The sequence below is a fragment of the Ptychodera flava genome, chromosome 21, assembly GCF_041260155.1.
Source record: "Ptychodera flava strain L36383 chromosome 21, AS_Pfla_20210202, whole genome shotgun sequence".
NCBI classification, from domain to species: domain Eukaryota; kingdom Metazoa; phylum Hemichordata; class Enteropneusta; family Ptychoderidae; genus Ptychodera; species Ptychodera flava.
Genome location: NC_091948.1, coordinates 24783638 through 24809103, shown reverse-complemented (window position 1 = coordinate 24809103; position 25466 = coordinate 24783638). Strand labels below are relative to the sequence as shown.

The window sequence follows — 25466 nt, the reverse complement described above, 5'->3', positions numbered from 1 at the left end:
CAAGAGCAAGCGAAGATGGTGGTTGGGGTAAAATGACTCATTTTAACTGAAAAATATCATAAAAGGGCAGAGGGTAATCATCTTACTGTAATCATTGGTACTGTTATTTGTGCCTTTTATCAATTCTTTTAGTTTTAACTTGAAATCTTTTATGCCCTGTTTTGCTGTTGATGATCAGCTCTTTCCACTGTTTCCTGAATTATTACACCTAATTATCGGGCCAGAAGCTGTAACTTTTGATAGATATAACTTATTTTTGTTTTGTATGTTTTTGTTCTACACCCAAATTAAAGTATGAAGCACGAACATCTTAGCTTGTCAACACAGCATACACACATGTACCCGCTGTTATTGTTTACATTTGAATTCTAGTCTCCGGACCTGCAGACCAGAATTTGACACTCTTGTCAACAATAAACAGTGCAGTCTATACCGTATGTACAGGCTGAGTTGACAACCTCAATACTCATGTGCAATTGCATGGTAGCAGAACAAATTGAACAAAGGGTCGCTGACATTAAAAACATTAATAGTGAAAAAAACAGAGAAAATTACAGCTACTGGTCCTTTAAAAGGGAAGGAGAATTAGCCATTTTGCTAAAACCATTATGGTAATAATATAATTGGCAGAACAGCCTCCATGTCCATGAACAAATTTAAGCTTTTAAATGTTGTAGGATTTATTGTGTCTGGCTTTTGGAAATAGTGAACCATTGATGGTAAAAAATAATTTGGGCTTTGGACTGAGTTCAGGATAATATGTCATAAGATTCTGCTGTACTTGTATAAATATGGTTTTCCTTTGAATGAAAGCAAGAAATCTTAAATTGAAAGTTAAAAATTTACAATAAGAGCAATAACACAACAGTTTGACTAATGTCTGTTATTTTGAATAACATTTTACTATCTTTCTACTTTGATTTGAAATGCAAACACAGAAATCACTGTCTCTGTGGAAATTGAAAGCAACTGTTTTGCAACACTGCTATGGATTGAAAAGATATCCTATTCAAATCCAATAAAACATAGAAACCCACCTGATGAGCGTATCGTGGGAACGTTGTGTACCCAACTGTCATTTCGCAGCCTATTGGAGCCATTGAGCTAGATCTACAAATTATGTCAGTCGGGTGACAGTTCAATGTATCATGTTGACAAATCTCTTTGTTTGGTAGATTACCTTACGGGAAATTTACAGCATGTTCAAAATGAGATTCAATGAGTAATCATGATGAAAGTCCATGTTGCTGATAATGGGAGGGATAACATTTGTCACACAATCTCTTTGAGGCCATACCAAGGATAGACAATTCTTGACATTTAACCACTCTCTCTATTCAATATGTACAAACTTGTCACGCTAGAATGACAAACCTGTCAGTGTGTGTAACGTTGCTCTGTTTGTACATTACCATTTTTACCCATAAACCATATTTTCATTGTAATACTGATTCAAAAGCCTGCAATATTGATGTCAAGTATAGAGCTTATACTCAAAAGCTGCAATCAGTAAGTGTTCTGAACGCAAGAAAATTGACTGAACTTTGTTTTTGCTTTAATTAGCATGTGTTTGTCCAAATTAAAATCTAACATTTATACAGATATACAACAGTCAGTCTTTAATGGTGCAATTGATGCAGTCAGAATGGCAGATCCAGATGATAAAAATTCTATAGCTATAACGTAAACAATTTAAAGACATCACTTTTTTTTATCAGTTTACACTTGAATATTATATACTTTATACTTTATTGCTCAACACACACTCAAGGAGTTTATAGCTAACAGCTGTCTTGGTAAAATCATTTGTATCAGCATTTTTTCACCAGATTTTCCCCAATCATACTATCACTGCTATCTTAATACCAGTGATACTATAGTCCCTTTCAAAGAATGGGTCACTGAGGAGGATTATACGTGTAGGTAAATTTTCCTGTACCATGTATAACATCGTCAAGTCACCAAAGTTCAAAGCAATACTATCTCACATTTTTCGGTGAGCACATGGACAATACTCGGTATTAAAAACCAACTACAGTGAAAACGTCCTTACGGACACCTTTCTAATCAGGACACCTCTTTTAAGGACAGATTTATCAAAACCAAGAGAGTAACAATTTGAAAAGAATATCACCTGTCTATTAAGGACACCTCTATATTAAGGACACTTTTTCCATTCCTGAAGGTGTTTTAGTTGTCAGGTTTCACTGTAAGACATGGTCAACGCTCCCCACCCAACAAAATGTGGGATCAACCAAAAAATTACTTTTAACTCATGTGGCTTAATGTTTACATTGATAATAACTGTTTTGTAGCAAATTAAAATTCAGACTTCTCCCTTCTGAAAATTGGATTATGAGATAGTATTTATAATTTATATGAATTAATTTTATACAAATGAATTTTTCTCAATATCATTTTACTATTCCTAAAAATCAAATTTGATGATATTAATACTTGTTAGACCATAAAATATAAAATTGTTTACCTACGATGAAAGTTGATGTTTAATACATAATATGCTGGTTCTTTCAGACTAAATGTACTCTTTCAAAGGCAGTTAAATCTTAATTTCTGTAAAAAGACAACTGCAATAAGTTATGCACAAATATATGAATTTTTTACAACTGTTCACAACAATAGCGTTGATCGCGATTCCGGGTTTGTTACTAAATATAGCTGCACGCGCGCGACTTTCGGACAAATATGCTGAAATTCGGACAAATTTTGTCGTTGTATGCGCGGCTGTTGTTGCAGCTTTTAGTCTCAGTCATCAATTCATACGAATAAGTGTGACGCTAAATAGCCATTCTAACACTCGCAGGTTTTATTCTCGTCGTTTATGCGGAAAATGCGGACAAATGTTTTATTATGCATATTAATGAGAGAGAACAGTGACGTCATTTGCGATCAGCGCTATTTAACTGTTGTTTCTTGGAAGATAAATGTAAATTTTCAAAATCAAAATTTGTGTTGGTATAACGTACGTCACTGTTTTCTTTTAATATCAGAGAACATACCAGTATTTTGAAAACTGATCACACTTTCAGAGAAGCTCTCTCTAGTTCATTTCTCTTATAGAGGATCCAGATGGCTAATGCAGTTTGCTTTTGTAGTTTTCTAATTGCCGTTCGTAAACTATGGGTAAACATATGGCACAAAATATATAGGCTTCTAAGAAATTTGAAATACCATGGGTAAACATAAGGCACAAAATATATAGGCTTCTAAGAAATTTGAAATACCACCAAAACTGTCATAAACATTTGAGGCTGACAATTTGCTATAATTATAACATTTCCAAATAAGTTACAAAATACATCATTGGCGTCAGAAATTGTAGTGGCTGGGAGCTAAGTTTGTGCCCTACATGTCACTATTAAGGGTATTTTGAGAGGGAGATTATTCACAAGACTGAATTTATGTCATTTGTGAACCATATGTCCTTGATATACTATGTATGCATGAAATGCAGATGCCACATCTGGTAAATTAATGTTATAATGAAGACGCCACAATTAATGTACTGATCCTGTGCCTGCACAGGTGAAATAATATAATTGATGGTCCTTGTTTGTGTGTGTATATATATATATATGAGAGACAGAGACAGAGAGACAGAGAGACAGAGAGACCCCATACATGTCTGAACATTCTTGTTCTCATGATTTACAAGCACAACCAAATGATATTTACATAACTCAAGTCCCATTCATTCATTCATTCATTCATTCATTTTTTGCCTTGACTTACAGGTTAATTATTACAGAAACTAAAATAGGCAAACGGCAAATATGGATCCAGAAAAATAGCTATATACTAATCGAATCTGGTCCCAGTATCTTAAATATTTACATTACATATTCCATCATGTAGCGCTTAAGTGAAGTGATTAGTATCAAACTTTCTCACAACAAGTCTTGTAACATAACCACTGTTTTAATAATTTTATGAACTGGTATTGTGTTTTCACAACTAATAGGCTATTGAAATCAGCAGGATTGGGTTAGCATTATGAACAGTTCTAATTTAAAATTCATGCATCGATCAGGACTATGATTTATCTCAGTGAGAAATTTAAGTCATATCCTTGAGAAATAAGGGCAATAATGGGTCACCTAAGTTTCAAATCTCCATGGAAATGATAGAAAGAGAATCATATTTTAACTCACAGGTGGGTTTTATGTAACTGATCTGTCATGAAACACCATATATTATACCCTAGCTATTTCTGATGATATTCTTCGAAGCATTAGATACGGTATATGTAACAACCAGACATTGTGACAGATATTGCAAGATCATAGCTTCACGATAGTGTGTGATATACTGATACCAATCCATCAATCCATGCATTTCGGTTTCTGGAAATTTCCATGACAATTATCATACCAATGGAAACCAATGGATTGTAGAGAAAGCATTGTAAAATTGACAATTATTGCCCAACTTTCTCACCTTGACTATAATTGCCACACAAAACCTACCCTGTACTTCCTACATAAAGGGTTTAGAAAATAGCATTTCCTTTTTACAAGGTGTTTTATATTAATATACTAAGCAGTGTTTTTTTTTAAGGTGGTGGCAGGTCAAAGATACTGGGGGGTCCCAGATATTTTTATACCTTCCCTTTTCTCTGTTCCTTTCTGCCATTTGTCTGTCTGTATGTGTTTCCCCTTAGTATATATCAATCCAATCAGATTAGGGGAGTGCAGCAGTGTTACTGTGGTTTCCGAATCATATACCTATTTTCCCAAAACTAACAAAATCTTTGAAAGAATACAATTTTTTGCCATTTACTGGATGTATATAATAGTATTTGCTATTTTGACTGGCATGTATACATTAATTGGTATCCAAAACTCCTGCACTAATAGTTTCCAATATTCAATTTCTTAATCATGCCAAAGTTTACTGATGTCTATACGCCAGAGGAGGAATGTCTGTACTGACTATAGTAAACTGTGAAGGCAACCAACCATGGTGTAACGTATTTGTTGCTTCAACTGTACATGTCTATAGATCCATCACAGCAGCAAATGTATTTTGTTTCACCGTACAGTATGTCTTGAACTCTTTTTGAACTTGAGGTAGAACGTGCCTCGGGACAAATATTCAAACTCTCAAACTTTTACAATTCTTTTCTGATAATAGCACTTGTGGCAGTCCATTTTAAAGCTATTGGTGTAAGAAAACTTTTCACTGGCTTTAGTTTTTTGAAATTTGAAAATTTTATTTTTCTCCATAGGGTTACCACAGGGATGGTGGACATTTTGAATTTTCATATCGGCAAATCTTGGGTAATTTGTTTCTCTAGTATCAAAATGTGCACAGTGAACCTTGATTTTATTGATTGGTTGAGATATTCCTTAGGGAAACTTCAAGCAAAAGTTTAAGTCTTTCACTTTTGAGGCGTATACCATACTGGCAGTTAATTCAGTGCTTCAAAACACACTAGTGAAAGTATACCGTAATTATTTCAACGCAATCTTAATCATACTATGTGACCAAGCTTTTGCACCTCTTTAAATTAGCCCATCTTTCAGATTTCATTGGTTTTAGTACCTTGAGCGACAGATCTTCAAATATATACCTTTCATGCTACTGAACAAACATTATAGAGGAAAGAGTTGAATCCAGCTGTCACCTAAAATTCATTCTGGAATAATTTTCTAGAAAAGCACCTAATTTGATTCAACAACTAAATGCAACAGCTGACTGTCCATGGACGAGTAACCGTGAAGTCTCTTTGCACTATAATGACTTTGGAAACTGAAAAGAGATTTTAAGGCGGAATTAACTGACCATAAAATGAGAATGTTGTGAATTCAAACCGCAAAAAAATTGTTGCAAAGTGGTAAACATTATGAAAAATAGATGTTCAGATTAGAAATCACAGAAGGCAAGATTATAGTATCAACTGAAACAATCATTATGATAAACAGGCTTTGATTCTCAAAGCAGGGACAACTACAAATGTCAGCTGCCTTGTCCATCTTTGTAATTTGCCTGTAAGAGCAGTACCGCAGAAAACATTCAAAATACACACATAACAACTCCGGGGACTCTCCAGATAAAATTCCAACACTGCATGCAATTGGTTATGTTATGGTAAAAACACTCTCCATAGGTTTAAGAAAACTTTAAAAGGCCTAATTAATGAACAGTTTGTTAACTGATTAGATACACTGTGGCAAGCGGCACATCTGGAATTTATCCAAAAAGCGATAAACATGGCTAAAATCTCCAAATATGGTCAGAAATCTAAACCAAGAAGCAGAAAAACAGAATCATCAGAATTTGCGTACATCTATAAAAGGGTTGCATGCAGACAGTACCTAGGACAAGAACTCAGAAGATTCTATTCAAAGACTTCATTATAACCAGATAATTGTTTTTACGCAGTTGTACGCTCCTTGGTAAGTTTATTCTTACAATGTCTCTCAAACAAAGATTGTGATAGCCTTATTGAGGAAACATTTTGGTGTGATGTGGATGCATGCACTTACAAGTTCAGGAGGGCTGGAAAATTAGTTCAAAGTTTCTCAACAATTGATATCTTCAACAGAAACTTATCAATGATAATGACATATATCGGTTGAAGCGTTCATTCATATCCAGTGGTTATGTCTGGTCCCTTGATCAGTCATGTACTGCTACATGGTATATTGTTAGCCGTGGCAAGTTGAAGTTAATATACATGCACTTCTGTACCACATTTTGTAAATGCAATGCACGTACCACAGGTATAATTGCACTACACATACCGAAAAACTTATGCCAAAACCTTACAGATATGCTAATGAGTACTTTGTAGACAAAACTACTTTTGTCAGTAAACAACTAGTTTTTTACAAACTGAAAAGTTACAGTCATCTGCCATCAATACTACATCAAAACAGAAATGACGTTTTGGCACAAAATTGCACAATGTCTCTGACAAAGACAACTGTATGTTTGTATCATGAAGAGAAGAAAATTACATTTCTGAAAGTTTGGATATTTGGATATTTCTGAATATTTGTGCATATATCTGTGTCCCTCACACCTGCTGACTTGTTGCCATCAGCTTCCAGCGCATTCATGAAATTACATACATACATACATATATATATATATATATATATATATATATATATATATATATATATATATATATATATATATATATATATATATATATATATATATATATATTACTTTTGCTAGACACTATTTAACTCTACAATGGTTTGGTTTTCCTCCTAAAATAAAGCATAATTTTCTTGAGACATTTCAGATCTACGAAATACCTTAGACAGTCTACGGAAATACTAGAATAATTACATTTTTTCAAAGAATTGAAACAAATCAATAAAATTAAATGCATCTTCTATATTTTTTTACAGCATCAGCCATGGCCTTGCGGTTCATCTTGCTACAGTGTTGCATCATTGCTACTTTACATCAGCTTTCAACTTGTCTGGCTGAGGAGCAGAGTGTGCACAGTCAGACGGAGACAATACAACCCGAAAGCCGAGACTCAGCTGACACACTCCATGAGGCTCAGACAAAACAATGTACCAACTCTATCCATGGTGTTCCTGGTATTCCAGGTATCACAGCTAAGTCAGATTTAATTTATTATATGATGTCAGATTCTGAAAGTTTAGGGTAGTAGGTGCCTCAAAATTAAAAGTTTAAAACTTCGCTAAAATTTTCTGTGAAAAAATTTCAAATAATTCCCTTTCAAAATGAACGATAAAAATCCAGGGTCACTGTGCAAAATTTGTCACTAGAGAAACAAATTACCAAATGTTTACCGACACTTAAAATTCAACATAGCTCAAACATTGTGTTAACTCTATGGGGAAAAATAAAATTTTCGTGTTCACAAAAATAAGCTGGTGAAAAATTAATGCATGAACTTGAAAATGAACCCCTACAACAATTAGGCCAACAAAGTATTGTAAAAGTTTGAGAGTCCCAAAATTATCCATGAGGCCCAATGTATGCTACCTTATTACAGGGACATCAGGAAATCATTATTGTTTTCTGTTCTTCCCTGTCTTATACCGGTATTTTATTCATTTTATGATTATTCTTTTTTTAATTATTGTCATTATCATTATTTTACCACTGATACTGTAAACAGAACTTCCAATTCCCTTTTGATTTTCCTAGCAGCAACAGCAAAGTCCATAATATATATATATATATATATATATATATATATATATATATATATATATATATATATATATATATATATATATATATATATATATATATATATATATATATATATATATATATATATATATATATGTGTGTATAGGTATATACTCACACATTCATAATACAAAAAATTTTTCTATTGACATTTTTCAAGGAATTCCTGGCAGTCCTGGACCGATAGGCACTCCTGGGTTGAAGGGTCAAAATGGTGAGAAAGGAAGTCCTGGTTCAAAGGGAGATAAAGGTGACTATGGAGCAAATGGTCAGATGGGTCAGAAAGGAGTCCAGGGCAAGCCTGGTCCGAAAGGAGTGCAAGGTGACCCTGGACAGAAGGGAAGTACTGGTCAAAGTGGACAAACGGGACCTAAAGGGCAGCAAGGACCACCAGGACAGCAAGGTCAGAAGGGAGATAAAGGTCAAGCTGGAGAAATACAACATCCAAATAGAGCAGCATTTTCAGCATCAAGAACGTCAATACTGGGACCTGTGTCAGAAGACACAACTGTTATCTACAACAAGGTTTATGCAAATGTAGGCAATGGTTACAGTCTGTCTACTGGTAAATTCACATGCTCCATCAGTGGTGTGTATTTCTTTATGATGTCATGTATGAGACACGCAACCCCTCACAACATGTATATTTGTTTGATGAAAAATAATGAGAAATTGCCATGTGTTTTTGTAAGTAATTCTGGACAACGGCAATATGGTGCAGCTTCTAACAGTGTCATCATAGATTTGCAGGAAGGGGATGAAGTATGGGTCAGACTTTCTAGTGGACGTGCTTTGTACAGTGACAATGATGAGTATGCAACCCTCACAGGGTATCTGCTCTATGAAAATTCAGAAAAGAAAGCTAGAATATACGATTAATTTCATTCACACATGTAAGGCTTAAATTTACAGTAATTGCAGGTGCATTGTCTTTCTGTCACCTTAAACATGTTTTTAAATGCCATTTTTAATGGTCTGTATGACTTTATTGAAACTTTGAGTAATGAGTGGATCTTGCAAAATGGGAAAAAAGTGTGCATTTTGATGATTATGAAGATGTACACAAAATATTACAAAGAAACATTGCCACTTTTATTGCATTAAGCATCATATACCGGTAAATCTATTGTATGCATGATTCTTTCAATTCTTAATTTACTACCTAGTCACGTTATATTATCTGACATTCTGAATTCTGAGAGAAAAGACGAGTTTTGATCATAACATTAAATTGGAGGAGGCATTAAGCTTATCTGTAGATACTATGATGTAAGATTATTGTAATTTACGGTAGTTGCGCTTTGAAAATGAAAACTTTTCATCAAGCAAACTTTCAACCATTCTCTTTTATAATCAAGAATAAAAAGCACAGGTCACCATACAAATTTTGCCATGAGAGAAACAAATTACCCAATTTTTATCAATATTTCAAATTCAAAATGGCTACCATCCCTGTGTTATCCCTATGTGAGAAAATAAAATTCCTGATTTTCACAAAACTAAGCTGGTAAAAACTATTTTTACTCCGTCAGCTTCAAAATGAGCCGGTAGCTAGGAGACCAAGAGAATAATGTAAAAGTTTGAGTCTGGATATCTGTTCCAAAGGCAGGCTACCTTGATAAATACCTTAAAATAGAGAACTTTTCAACAAGGACATTTGATGCAGGTAGCAGAATTTTGTGTGGCAGGGGCCAAGCATGCAACTACATGTAAGTTTTTGATGCAGTATAAACCCTGACGCTGTCAGTAATGCTACGGCTATCAAATGTGTGATTGTTCCCTACCCTGTAAACAAATTAACTGTTGTAAACATTAGCCCTGTGATCAGTGTGATGTCATTTTATATTAATATACATTTTGCCCTTGAATACTAAAGGCAAAGTGGCAAAACCCAGTGATACATCTTTCTGAGTGTGAAAGAGAAACATTTTTTCACAATCAACCAAAATAAGTACAACTTGAGCTTTAAATTCTACTTTCACATTTTTCCTTTTTATCCGGAGGAAAACTTATAACCTCTAAAAATTCTAGTTATATCACAACTAAACAAGAACACTTGTATAAATTTCATATTCACAAACTGACAGATAAATAACTATTGAAAAGCAAATCTCAAATGACACACATAGAATAGGTACACGTTTACCTGAAGAAGTCAATTTTCAATCATTAAAGAAATTGTCTGATACACTCTAATGGATATGCATACAGATACATATTTTGGGTTCTGCTACTTTGCAGTTTGAATCTTGTTTCGGTTTTATAGGATTGAAAAAGCATTTGCAATGCATTATATTTAAAAAATTAGATGCCATATCAACTTTTGCATCCTGAATATATCAATTTTAATTGGGTATTTTGACTTTCAGAGGACGTCTGTCAAATTTGAAGCTCAGTTCTTAGACTATGATAAATTACAAATTAATTTTAGAAAGAAAAACCTTGAGGGTGTTTTACATGTGTGAGCAATTACAATTATCTACTTGAAAGAAGAATTCGCCATCATGCGGCATAAGTAATTTCTCTGATAATGAATGAAAACAAACAAATGAATGGAATAAATAAATAAAAAAATATTGAATTATGGTTCAAAGATTGCTGGTGGATGTGTTTATTCTGATGGCAAAGGAGCTGCAATGACAGGAAAGACAATTAAAATCCTTTGTACAAATTGTGATACAATATAAGTTAATATGAATGCAATCAAGCCAATGTGGATGATATATCGATAGTGTGTATAAAAGATATGCATAAGACTTGCAAAACTGAGTTGTACTTTTGCATGAGATGATGTTGTGTTGAATATAATTGATGGATCTCATTCTTTTTTCTATTGTTGTGGTTGCTACTGGTATTGTTGTTGTCATGATTGTTCCTGTATAATATCCGCTCAGAAATGTTCATTCCAGTCGACAGACTTGAAGACAGACGGTATGCCGATTTTGTTTTGCATGCATGTGGCATCTTGGCCGCATTGATGTCAGAGGTGTGATAGTTGATTCTTTACATTGTACTCTTTTGAACTGCTGTGTATGGGATGTCAAAGGGAACGAATTTATCAAAACCAAGACTTAAATGAAATGAGCCAATGGGTAGGATGTTGTTCCATCAATCTAGCATTTGACCCCCATACATGTCAAATATTCATGTTCTCATGATTTATAAGCACAACCAAATGATGTCTACATAACAGTCAGGTCCCTTTATATATGTGTATACCGGTATATACTAAAAGTGTTTACACATCTACGGTATGCTTATGAAATAGCTGGATTATGGGTATAGCATTTAGTTCTAATTTAAATTCATGAATCAGGACTATGATTTATCTCAGTGAGAAATTTAAGTTGTGTCCTTGAGGAATTGAACTAGGGCAATAGAGGGTCACCTAAGTTTCAAATCTCCATGGAAATGATAGAAAGAGAATCATATTTTAAGTCACAGGTGGGTCTTATTGTAACTTATCTGTCATGACACAACATACACTGTGCCATCAGCATGTCTGGAATTTACTCAAAAAGCGATAAACACCGCTAAAATCTCCAAATATGGTCAGAAATCTGAACCAGAGCAGAAAAACAGAATCATCAGAATTTGCCTGCATGTATAAAAGGGTTGCATGCAGACTGTACCCAGGACAGGAACTCAGAAGATCCTATTCAAAGTGTGAAGACTTCTCATTATAACCAGATAATTGTATTTATGCAGTTGTACGCTCCCTGGTAAGTTCCTTCTATGCAATGTCTCTCAAACAAACATTCTAATTAGCCTTAAGGAAACATTTTGCTTCATCATGTCGATGTACTTGCAAGTTCTGGAGGCTGAGAATTAGATTGAAGTTTCGCAGCAGTTTATATCTCCAACAAAAACATATCAATAATAACCGGTAATGCTCATGGTCAAAGCGTTCATCCATATCCCAATTATGTCTGGCCCCTCAATCAGTCAGGTAATGGTACATTTTATTTTGTAATCATGCAGTAGAAAGTTTGCAGTTAATTTACCTGTACTTATGCGCCACATTTTGTAAATGCAATATCACGGGTATTTGCACTACATACCAAAAAACTTATGCCAAAATCTAATGCCAATGAGTACTTTTTAACCGGAACTACTTTTGTTAATTAGTAAAACAACTAGTGTTTTGCAAACCTGAAAAGTTACAGTCATCTGCAAGCAATACTGCTTCAGAAAAGAAATGACTTTTGTCACAAAATTTCACAATAACTACAACAAAGATAACTGTATGTTTGTATCATGGAGAGAAGAATATTACATGTCGTGCAATTATACCATAGGTATGTGCTTTTGAGAAGCAAGTCATCGTTGATGACACAGTCCCCGCTTGTCTGCTTGGTTATAATCTTTGGTGTCTTGGTTGCTGTGGAATATGACCTTGATGCAAATTGCATGAGGCCTATGATTTGCAAACTTATGTTATTTGTGGAAGGTTCCATGAATGACCCATTTCTGTGGGTTTGTGGAAGGTTCCATGAATGACCCATTTCTGTGGGTATTGACTGCTGATGTCAGTTTTTTAATAAGTTCACAGATGTTTGATTTATGGTTCAAAGACATAAAAAAATTGCAAAAAAAATGACCGCCTTGCGGCCATATTCAAACTTTTCGCAAAATAACTTTACATGCATATGTAGGTCATAGTGCTTTGCCTTTGTGCCAAGTTTGAACATAATCAGTTCATGGATGTTTGAGTTACGGTTCAATGACATGAAAAAATTGCAAAAAATGTGGCTGCCTCGTGGCCATATTCGATCGTTTCACGAAATAACTTGACGTGCATATCAAGGTCATTAGTGCTTTGCCTTTGTGCCAAGTTTGAACAAAATCAGTACATGGATGTTTTAGTTATGGTTCAAAGACATGAAAAATCGCAAAAAAAAATGGCCGCCTCGCGGCCATATTCGATCGTATCACTAAATAAATTGACATGCACATGAAGATCATAGTGCTTTCCTTTTGTCTCAAGTTTGAACATAATCAATTCACAGATGTTTGAGTTAATATTTGAGTTATCACTTCTTGGTCTTCTGGCCATCCATATATCTTTCTTTCATGAATATGACTTTGTTTTCGTACCGTCTATTTACTGTCTGTTCTGTGCTGTGTTTCCAACTATTGTCTTACGAATTCTGACCTACTGTCATTGGATTATGGATTGGTATGATTGCGATTATTCAAAGACATGAAAAATCGCAATAATATGGCCACCTTACGGCCATATTGAATCCTATTGCAAAATAAATCGATGTGCATCTGTAGGTCATAGTGCTATGCCTTTGTGCCAAGTTTGAACAAAATTAGTTCAGCAGTGTCTGAGAAACTGTTGATGACGGATGCACGGATGGATGGACGGATGGGACCCAATCTATAAGTCCCCGCCGGACTTCGTCCGCGGGGACTAACAAAGTTTTGACCAAAAATGGTAAAAATTGCCCCAAAAATACTAAATTGAAGATTTCATCACAATTTCAATATATCACACTAGAATAACCCATAGGAATCTGTATACTAAATATCAAAGCTATCAGAGAAGTAATTTTTGAGAAACAAATTTTTTGATCAAAAATGGCAAAATTGCCCTAAAAATACAAAATTGCAGATTTCATCTCAATTTTAATAAATTACATTAAGTTAATCCATAGGAACCTGTTTACCAAATATCAAAGCTATCGGACAAGCAGTTTGATTATCAAAGTTTTTACCCAAAAATGGCAAAAATTGCGCCCAAATACAAAATTGTAGATTTCATCATAATTTGAATATCTTGTGTTTTGATCAACCCTATGACCTTGCATATCAAATATCAAAGCTATAAGACAAGTAGTTTTTATGAAAAAAATTTTGACCACAAATTACAAAAATTGCCAAATTTGCATATTTCTACACAATTTGAATAAAATCTGAAATAGGTCAACCCTTAGGGACCTATTAAAATATCGAATATCAAAGCTGTCTGACCAGAAGTTTTGAAGAAGAAGATTTTGAAAGATTTTGTGACCAAAAATGACAATAATTGCCTTAAAAATAGAAATTTGCATATTTCATCACAATTTGAACAAATCTGAATAAGGTCATTTCTGGGGACCTGTAGACCAAATATCAAAGCTGTCTGACCAATGGTTTTGAAGATTTTTTACCAAAAACGACTTTTTAGAGCTAATTTCCATATTTCAACAATATGAAAAAACCAAAACCAGATAGTTCGTCATAATCATATTCTGCATCTACACAACAAATATCAAATATACATACATACCCTACATACACACATACATACATATATATACATACATGTATAAATACATACACACAAACTGACGCCTGATGGATACCCATCCTTATAGCTTCTTTAAAGTATAGTCTATAGCAGCTAATAGAATTACTGAAAAAAATCTGAAATAGGTCAACAATCTTCTATATTTTTTGACAGCATCAGCTATGGCCTTGCTGTTCACTTTGCTACAGTGTTGCATCATTGCTACTTTACATCAGCTTTCAACTTGTCTGGCTGAGGAGCAGAGTGTACACAGTCAGACGGAGACAATACAACCCGAAAGCCAAGACTCAGCTGACACAATCCATGAGGCTCAGACAAAACACTGTACCAACTCTATCCATGGTGTTCCTGGCATTCCAGGTATTAGATTTTATTATCAATATTATATCACATTCTGAAAGTGTAGGATACTACGGGCCATGATGTTGAAAGATTTAAACTTTGCTGAAATTTCCTGTGAAAAGGTTTAAATGATTATCTTTCAAAATGGACGATATGAAAATTAATCTGGGGTCACTGTCACAAATATACAAGTCTCATTACACAAGAACGAGGAAAACATGTTGGAGTCTGAAATAATAGCTTAGAGCTAATCGAATCTGGTCGATTTTCATAAAATTTACATTGAAATATTTGTCTTGACCAAAGGGCTAATTATGTCAAATATTGGTCAAAATTCTAGTTTTATGTGAAAGTAGTAAATAAATATTCACATAACCTGGTATGCACTCAAGAAAAGCTGTACGTCATAATAATTTTATAAATAAATATCTTGTTGCACTTAGTTTGACAATACCGGGTATGTGGTAGCTAATTGTTCAAGACTTTGGCACCCACTTATGAGATTACACCAAATTCCAATATTCCAATATCCAACTTCAAGCATCAGAGATCAGAGTGATTGAGTGATCACAACTCAAGTTTTGGGCAAGCTGTGTATCTAAAACAGCAGCAAAAGCCTTGATACCTTGATGGTCAAAAGTGGTTGTCAATTAATGTTGGCTTTGGTGGTCCATAAAGAGAGACTGCAGTGGTCAAAGTTTGGATTCAACGTATTAATGCTACATGTATGCTACTCAAAAATGTAATTCTCAGGTAAAAGTATCCTGGTGGAATTATTAGAGAGCTTGAATTGACAACTGTTCGCCTAGGACGATAATACAACAAATATTTTCTATTGACATTTTTCAAGGAATTCCCGGTAGTCCTGGACCAATAGGTGCTCCTGGTTTGAAGGGTCAAAATGGCGAGGTTGGACCAATGGGCATCAAAGGTGATATCGGACCACCAGGGGAGGGTCAATCAGGTTCAAAGGGAGATAAAGGTGACTATGGAGCAAGTGGTCAGATGGGTCAAAAAGGAGTCCAGGGCAAGCCTGGTCCAAAAGGAATACAAGGTGACCCTGGACAGAAGGGGAGTACTGGTCAAAGTGGACCAATGGGACCTAAAGGGCAGCAAGGACCACCAGGACAGCAAGGTCAGAAAGGAGATAAAGGTCAAGCTGGAGAAATACAACATCCAAATAGAACAGCATTTTCAGCATCAAGAACGTCAACACTGGGACCTGTGTCAGGTGACACAACTGTTATCTACAACAAGGTTTATGCAAATGTAGGCAATGGTTACAGTCTGTCCACTGGTAAATTCACATGCTCCGTCAGTGGTGTGTATTTCTTTATGATGTCAGGTATGAGACGCCCAACCTCTCACATCTTGTATATTTGTTTGATGAAAAATAATGAGAAATTGCCATGTGTTTATGTGCACAATTCTGGACAACGTCAATATGGTTCAGCTTCAAACAGTGTCATCATAGATTTGCAGGAAGGGGATGAAGTATGGGTCAGACTTTCTAGTGGACGTGCTTTGTACAGTGACAATGATGAGTATGCAACCTTCACAGGGTATCTGCTCTATGAAAATTCAGAAGAAAGCTAATATATAATTTTGCATTTCATTCACACATGCACAGTCCCTCTATGGGATAGATAGAGAGACTGTGACACATGTAAGGATTAAATTTACAGTCACCATGCAGTTTTTGTCACACACCTTAAACATATTTTTAAATACCAATTTTAACAGTCTGTATTTGACATGTTGAACCTTTGAGTAATGACTGGATCTTGCAAAAAAATTGTGTAATGGTTTTGAAGATTGCCTTTTGATGACTATGAAGCAGTTTACAAAATGTTACATAAAGATGTTGCCACTTTAATTGCATTCTACATGATGCAAATCTATGGTATGCATGATTCTTTCAATGCTTAATTCACTATTTTTAATTCACTAGTTGGTCATGTTATATTACCTGACATTCTGAATAATGATAGAAAGTTGAGAATGGTAGGAGGCATACCAACCTCAAGCTTATATCAGTTCACATATAATGATCGATTCTCATTTAAGTTGCACCTTGAAAATGAAAGCCTTAAACTTTTGCCCAACCTTTCATCAAACAAACTTTCAACCACTATTTTTCAAAATCAGGAGCAAAATAACAGGGGTCATCATACAAATTTTGGAACTAGAGAAACAAATTACCCTATTTTTACCAATATTTGAAATTCAAAATGGCCACCATCCCTAGTTATCCCTATAGGAGTGAACAAAGTTCCCGTTTTTCACAAAACTAAGCCAGTGAAAACTATTTTTATTCTGTCAGCTTTAAAATGAGCCCTCACAAGGGGTAGACCAAATGAATATTGCAAAAGTTTGAGTCTGTATATCTGTTGCCAAGGTCTGTTCTACCTTAATAAATACATGTACCTTAAAATAGTGACCATTCAACTAAGACATTTGATGCAGGTAGAAGAAATTTGTGTGGCGGGGGTCAAGCATGCATTGCATGGTACATGTAAGTTTTTGATGTACACTGTAATTCAAGGCCCTGTCAGTACTGCTTCTAAGTGAGGCTATCAAATATTTGTTTGTTGCCTACCCTGTAAGCAACTGTCAAACATTAGCCCTGCGATGTCATTTTATATTAATATACATTTTGCACGTGAATACTAAAGGCAAAGTGGCAAAACCCAGTGATACATCTTTCAGTGTGAAAGAGAAACATTTTTTCACAATCAACCAAAATAAGTACAACTTGAGTCCAGAGGAAAACTCATAACCTCTGAAAATTCTAATCATATCACAACTAAACAAGAACACTTGTATAAATTTCATATTCACATACTGACAGATTAAGAACTATTGAAAAACAAATATCAAATGACAAACATCGGATAGATATACACATTTAACCGGAAGAAGTCAATTTTCCATTGTTAAAGAAATTGTCTGATATACGAATATGCATACAGATACATACCTTAGGTTCTGCTACTTTACAATCAGATGACATATCAACCCCTACATCCTGAATATATCGATTTTAATTGGATATTTCAACTTTGTCAGTCAATTTTGAAGCTCAGTTCTTAGACTATGATAAATTACAACTTAATTTTAGAGAGAAAAAACCCTTGAGGGTGTTTTACATGTATGAGCAATTACAATTATCTACTTGAAAGAAAAATTTGCCATCATTGGGCACAAGTAATTTCTCTGATAATGAATGAAAACAAACAAATGAATGGAATAAATAAATAAAAAAATATTGAATTATGGTTCAAAGATTGTTGGTGGATGTGTTTATTCTGATGGCAAAGGAGCTGCAATGACAGGAAAGACAATTAAAATCCTTTGTACAAATTGTGATACAATATAAGTTAATATGAATGCAATTAAGCCAATGTGGATGATAGTATGTAATAAAAGGATATGCATAATTTAAATGCTCTCAAACAGAAAGACTTGAGTTAACAGTTGTTCAGTAAGACTTGCTAAATAAGTTGCTTTACATGAGAAGATGTTGTGTTGAATGTAATGATGGACCTCAAAATTATTATTTTTTGCTATAGTTGTGGTTGCTTAGTGGTATTGTTGTTGCTATGGTTGTTTTTGACCCCAAACTCTGGTAATCATTCTGGAATCCTGTACATAGCATCTGATCAGAAATTTTCATTCAAGTCAACAAACTTGTAGACAGACAGAATTCCAATATTATTTGGCATGTATGTGGCATCTTGAAGACAATTGATGTCAGAGGTAGGATAATTGATTCTTTACAATGTACTCTTTTGAACTGCTGTGTATGGTATCAGGATGTCAAATGGAACAAATTCAAACCAAGATTTATTAAAATGAAAATGGGGGTTCCGATAGGATGTTGATAAAAATTGCGCCATTGCTGCTGTCTGTAAATTGTGATTGAAGTGTAACCAAACTGTGGTGTATGTGTAATTAATGTTATTATATCCACAAATCAGATTGTTGGCAATTTTGCGTCAAAAAAAAATGATTTGTAGCTCAATTATGATTTAAGAAAAGGGATCCTTTCCTTTCATTTGGGGCAGCTGCAAATTTATTCCCAAAGTTGTACTACTGTATTGGTTCCATTAGGTGTGGGGAGAAATGACATAATTGAGCCTTTTTTGTATAAAGCTGATACAGTGAAATACTAAAACTTTTGTCAAAGCTTCTTGCAAATAATGGGTCCAATTATATTTGATAGTCGACTGTATAATAATGTTTGCAGGATCAAAATCAAAATTTGATTGGTGCTATCTTATGCTGAAATAGTACTCAATGGCATCCTTTCAGTTATGAATTTATGATAACTAGTACTCCTTCAATAGCTGACAATTTGTGGATGGAGATATCTCTGAAAAAGCTGGTTTCCATGGTAAATGGGTGTGAATAATTGAAAATGAACAGTTTTTGGATTCTGTCTGCATAAAACAATAGAAACTAGCATCATAAGTTTTATTATACTGCTTGAATAGAAATATTACTTTGAATTCTAATTCACTAAATTTCTAGACCCAGTCGAGTTAATATATGCATTTTGAAAGCCAATTTATGCTAGGGTAAAAAGGAAACAGCTTCTATGGGAATGTCACAGTTTAGGGAGCACTAAGTAGAGATGCCGTTATGTACGTTGGTTAAAGAAAGAGTATTTTCATTTCTGAAGCAAATTTTCTTGAAGGTTTCAGTGAAAATGATTAAATATATTAGAGCCACAAAAACTAGAGCAATACGGTTACAGCCTTGCTGTTATGTAATACTAAAGACTTGTGGTATCATATTGAAAAGCAATATGTCTCGTTCTCAGTTTCAAGGTCAGTGTTTGCCATGGCTTGCACTGCCTCAGTGACAAACCCACAACAATATTAAACTTGACAATAACGGCATGAGCCCTTCATACACTATTATTGCTTCGTATAAATTTAAAAGTTCCTTTGGTTATTTATCATTGTTTGTTTATTGTAGTATTTTGTCATATGCCTGTCATTAGGGACTGGTCAGTTTCTTCGGCCGGGGTGGGGGGGTGGGGGTGGGGGGTTTGGATTCATGGTGGGGGGATCACCCTGTTCTTGACTTTGGTGGTGGGAGGGGGGTCACCATGTTTTTGAAATGCCTAATAGGGGGGTCAGTGTGTTTTTTAATTTCAACATGGCTCATACCTGCGAAAAATGCATTGTACCAGCCACAAATTTCATCATTCAGTTGCATTTTACGGCACGCCCTTTGGGCGCATAACTTTATCAATAATAAGACATTTTTCAGAGCCCCGCCCTAGTGCAAAACTTTAATATATCAGACATTATATATATATATATATATATATATATATATATATATATATATATATATATATATATATATATATATATATATATATATATATATATATATATATATATATATATGTATGTGACATACTTGTATGTTTAAAATTTTTCAACGCGCCCTTCAGGCGCATTTCTTTAAAATATCAAACAATATTTTTCAGTATGCCCTTCAGCTACATGACTTTCATATATCAGAATATGTATATATATTAGAGATATCTGGATGTTTAATATTTTTCAGCGCACCCTTCCTGCGCATTAAATTAATATATCAGAGATATTATGTCAGATATATCTTGATGTCTGTAAATTCAAAGTCTGTTTTGCAAAGTGTATTGATCATTATGAAATCTGCAGTTCATATGAAAAGCATGACAAGTTCCTGATACTTTTCTGGTTCCTCTATGAGAATTCAGTATTACAAAGCAACGTGCACTAATATTTCACAATCACATTTTTCTTACAACAGTTCTGGACATCTGTTCATAATATGCATAAAAAGAGTGGAGTACATTCACACCTCATTCAAAATACTGTATTCAAACTTTAGAATTGACACTGTTAAGTTCCTATCTTACAACTGACAACAATTTCATTAAAATACAGAATGACTGAATGTTTAAATTATACATATATATATATATATATATATATATATATATATATATATATATATATAATATATATATATATATATATATATATATAATATATATATCACTCTGAATTATTCAATTTATATTCCACCTTTTTTTACCTTTGTTGCAGGGGGGGGGGGGGGGTTCACCCTGTTTTCGAAAGCTGGAATAGGGGGGTCAGCCTGTTTTCGAAAGTTGGAATAGGGGGGTCAGCCACTTTTTGACGTCGGCAAAAAATAATCCACCGCCCCCCCAGGCCGAAGAAACTGACCAGGCCATTATATGAACACAAGGTAAGAGGAAAGGTACGAGGTCCAATTATTAAACAAAAAGGACCATCTTGAAAGTTATAGAAGATGGGTTTTATAGGTGACGGGAATATCCTTGCTATTATAAATAGTGTATCCACATTGACAGTGGTAAATTCCAGCAAAGCTACTGGAAGCCTGCACGGTTAGCACGATGATCACAGTACTGGTATGTCATTTGCATACTGATTCGACAAAAGTCGTATTTTGAAATCCACGTCTTTACATATATATTGGAAATTTTTCAATGGCTTTTGCTGGTCTACACTTTCTGAGAATCCTAGCTGAATTCTGATACGATGACAAGACAATTGGTCAACATGACTCATGCACAAGCTCCACAATTATCTCAGTTAATATATGCCCTAATTTTCATTTAGGGTATTACACAATCATACAGTTTGAGCCTGTATTAGTCACTGGTTATTAAAAAAAACTATATGGTTTTAATGACTTACATTGTACTTTATTTCACACAAATAATCTGAGCCACAGCAATGACAAGTCTCAGCTATCAGTAATGGTTTGAGCACCACATGCATGGACTGGTAGAAATGTGCTTCGAAATAACATTTCTAAACTTTTGCTCAAACTTTCTCAAAGGACAATTCAAATTATATTCTCATAAATATAAAAAGGAACATAAAGCTTGAAATATCATGCATTTAGTTCAAGATCAGAAAAATAAATAAGCTAAAATTTACAAATATTCAAACTCAAAAGTAGCCATATATAGTTGTTAAAACCTCTACTAGGAGAAATTGTGATTTTCACAAAAATAAGACAGTGACAAATTCATTTAACTCTACAGATTCAAAATGATCCACACATATAGGCAGATGACTTGAAAAACATTCAAAAATTTGAGTGTCTTCAAACCTGTCTCAGCTATCCCAGAGGCACATTCTACCTTGACGACTTTTATCACAAAAGGTTCCCAGTCACGCTTTCAGGTGAGACTGACCTTTTTAACTGGTTTGGTGTCTCAGAAGATTTCACAAGGATGTTTATCGCTAATGAAATAAAGATTGAATTAAGGCATATAGAATAGAAACCTCAACCCAACAGAGGTGCAGTCGTCCAAGGCTTTCAGGTGAGACTGACCTTTTTAACTGGTTTGGTGTCTCAGAAGATTTCACAAGGATGTTTATCGCTAATGAAATAAAGATTGAATTAAGGCATATAGAATAGAAACCTCAACCCAACAGAGGTGCAGTCGTCCAATTGTATTACCCATGAAAAAATTTCTCCAGTGCTTTACTAATCCAAGTGAGATACTTTTATTTTTTAGCAATCCTCACGAGTCAACTTGTTGTAAATCTAAATATCATTATTCTATTTTGCTCCGTCAGGAGATCGTTAATCTTTATTTTCTATTCATTGTGAAACAATACTCATGAGTCAACAGCAATACCTGACGAATACTGAAGATTTATGGTTGGCGAAGAAATTGTTTTTCCAAAACAGACTGAAAAATAAGATGCAATAAAAAGGGTAAAATTGACTGACCAATAAAAAATTTGTATTACGATGCACATTATTGAGAGAAATCATTGCTCACTTTTTAAAAAATGCCAATTGTGACGGACTGGGGCAACGAAGCGATTAAATAATTCTTTTCAGAATAATTACAACATCTGCTTTTATATTACAAGTAAAAATGAAAAAGAGTCATCGAATGCCAAAAGATATAATTGACATTTTCTTTCAGCATAATACAGTGGTCTGAATTTTTCTTTATGATGAATAGCAATTTGATATATTGTGAAAAATATGTAAACGGTATAATCAATCTCTGGTCTTGTCTAATGCTAGTGTGAAATGTAATCCCACAAAACAGGACACATCTGTTGTGGCAATGACTCAGAGATCTGTACCTATAAGCTTTTAATCCCTGCTTTCAGCAATAATGTGAGTTCATCTTACATGTCTGGAACATTCTTCATGATATGGTGACGGCCTGATAGCATAACTTACTTAGCTCGAGTTCATTGTACCAGGTATTAAGGTTGATCACCTCTGACAAGGTGCAAGCAAAAAAAAAAATTATTATAAAAAACAATTTTGTATTTGAATGCTTTGAATATATAGCTGCTAAAGATTTTTTCACTCTTTTTGCACATGGGATTGAAAAAGCCTATTTTGAATTCGAAGCATTTAATATTACAATCTAACAGTTTGAAGATTGCTACTCCGCCTACTTCAGAAGACCCTGCATCATGCAATCGCTTTTCAATTCTTGTCTCGAGAGCAAATGTTTGACACGCCGTACATTGCAAGCTTTAGGCGAGTACAGTAAGCTTTTCTTGATCTTTCTTTTGCTGCAAATAAATTTCTTGAGATCCCCAGGTTTATAAATTATTCAAGGTGACACACATTTACCTAGTAAGCCATAGGTTTGACCTAGAAGTGAATCATAAACCATACTGGCACACCTAGAAAAAATCTGATTTTCTACTTGTAGAAATACAGGTGTTTACTGTACGTGCTACAGTATTGACAGAGCGCCACAGTGCCTTGATTGATACACTGTTTAGTGTTTACAGAGCCTAATCAACATAGATCAGACCATATTGGATTTTCCAGATATTTCTATCACAAATTAACAAGCCAACCAAACACTTGCATAATATTTACGGGGAAAAAAATTGGCAAACTTTTCATTTTTCCCTGAGAAATCACTGACAAAAATTTCACCCACTATGGCATCATTTGAAAGGGAATTAGATACATATTAAATTACCCATCATATAGCTATAACTATAAATGCCTTTCTTCATAACAAAAACATTAACTCATCCGATACAGCATGGTTCACAATTGTGTCTATATAATCGGTTGAAGTCAAACAAGGAATTCAGTCCAGATTGTGTGACTGACCTGTGACACAGGGCATATTCCTTTTCAACACACTGGGACAATAATAAAAGCCAGGACTCGGTGGGATGACAAGCAAAGAATAATCACAGAATATAAAACATAACCTGTATACTCACTATAATGCCGGGGAGACACTCGGTGAGCCTGCTCTAGAAAATGCAATCAACCAAGACATTGACGTTTGTTTACAGAATTCCACAGACTTTAGTGTGCAGGGATATGTGAACTCGCACTCACATACAACTTGGGCTCTGGCTGTCAGCTCAATGATCTCGACCTGACGTTTCAAATGCTAATAGTCGTCTGCAACACATGCTTTTTCTAGTGTGTCAAATCTCATGAATATTAAGCATGGGATCATGTGATGCCTTCCTGCAAGCTGATTGGTTGACGTGTTCATGGTAATAAGTTTGAGTAGCTGAATGTGTCTGGATTGTTGCGTGTGACTTATTACATGTATCTATCACATATGTACAATGAGCTGGATCACATGAACAATGAGGCATGCTTTCCCACAGATTAATGGTGAACATTTAGACTTCAGATGAAAATATCAACTTTCCAATACAAGCCCAGCTGTAACACAGACAAAAATTCTAACTTTTGCAAAATGAGCTGCTGGTGCAAATATCATCTTACTAATACAAGCTCAGCTGTACAGAAGACAAAAAAGTTGCTTTTTTTGGATATGATATTGCCTCCTGGTGAAACTGCTCCATTTCCAATGCAAGCTCAGCTGAGCTGTATAGAAGACAAAAACTAGCTTTTTGGGAAATGATATTACCTCCTCAATCAACGGCAATAAAATGAAAAGCAGACAGACGCTTTGAATGCAAGTTTTAAACACAGATTTTCAATAGCAGGGACACTATATTATGAGATAATAATAATATGATGATATTATAAATGTATTGATTGTTTTCATCTGAGGATAATAATAAATAATAATAAAGACATACAGATGACAATGTCATCAACAACATCAACAATTTACCAGCAATTTACTTTTTAATCGCATTCAAAGGCCACATTTTGAAACACAATATACAGGTAAACAGGTAAGGTTAGATTTGCAATTCTGCAAAGGATAGGGAAAGATGTCAAGCGGGTAGACAAGAAGTATATAGACTTAGGGTGTGACAGTATCCAACTGAATCTTTACTGTATTACTAGTAAACATATGCTGGAATATTTGTTCAGGTATATATTTCAGACTTGCTCCAAGTCTGCGAGCATATAAATATCAAAACAGAATAAATTGAAGGAATAAACTTCAGCAGACTGTCATGTTAGTGGTAGGCTGTAATTGAGTAGCTCATTGGGTAGGTGAACGTAGTAGTACCAAAGCTAGCAACTGCTGCAAGGAAAAGCCAAACGACTGGGGCCATGTCCAGTACGTATCAAATAGTACCATACTGTCCAACTCCCACTTAGTTTCTGCAGC

The 25466-nt window shown here is 34.5% G+C and overlaps 3 protein-coding genes across 3 annotated transcripts in view; 2 read left to right on the top strand and 1 right to left on the bottom strand.

Moving 5' to 3' along the window:
- LOC139121821 (myogenesis-regulating glycosidase-like) overlaps positions 1-24352 on the bottom strand; it is a 65929-nt gene extending 41577 nt beyond the window's left edge. The window contains exon 1 of the mRNA XM_070687024.1: positions 24139-24352. The gene's annotated coding sequence lies outside the window, so the exon portion shown is untranslated. The remainder of the gene's footprint in view (positions 1-24138) is intronic.
- Positions 6312-10804, top strand: LOC139121820 (complement C1q subcomponent subunit B-like). The gene is made up of 3 exons (XM_070687023.1): positions 6312-6419; positions 7389-7595; positions 8372-10804. The coding sequence occupies exons 2-3, from the start codon at positions 7397-7399 to the stop codon at positions 9088-9090; spliced, it is 918 nt and encodes a 305-aa protein (XP_070543124.1). The 5' UTR covers positions 6312-6419; positions 7389-7396; the 3' UTR covers positions 9091-10804.
- LOC139121819 (complement C1q subcomponent subunit B-like) lies at positions 11768-18124 on the top strand. Its single transcript, XM_070687022.1, has 3 exons — positions 11768-11933; positions 14663-14869; positions 15702-18124. Exons 2-3 carry the CDS (start codon positions 14671-14673, stop codon positions 16445-16447), a joined length of 945 nt encoding a protein of 314 aa, XP_070543123.1. The 5' UTR covers positions 11768-11933; positions 14663-14670; the 3' UTR covers positions 16448-18124.
- Positions 24353-25466: the final 1114 nt, after the last annotated feature.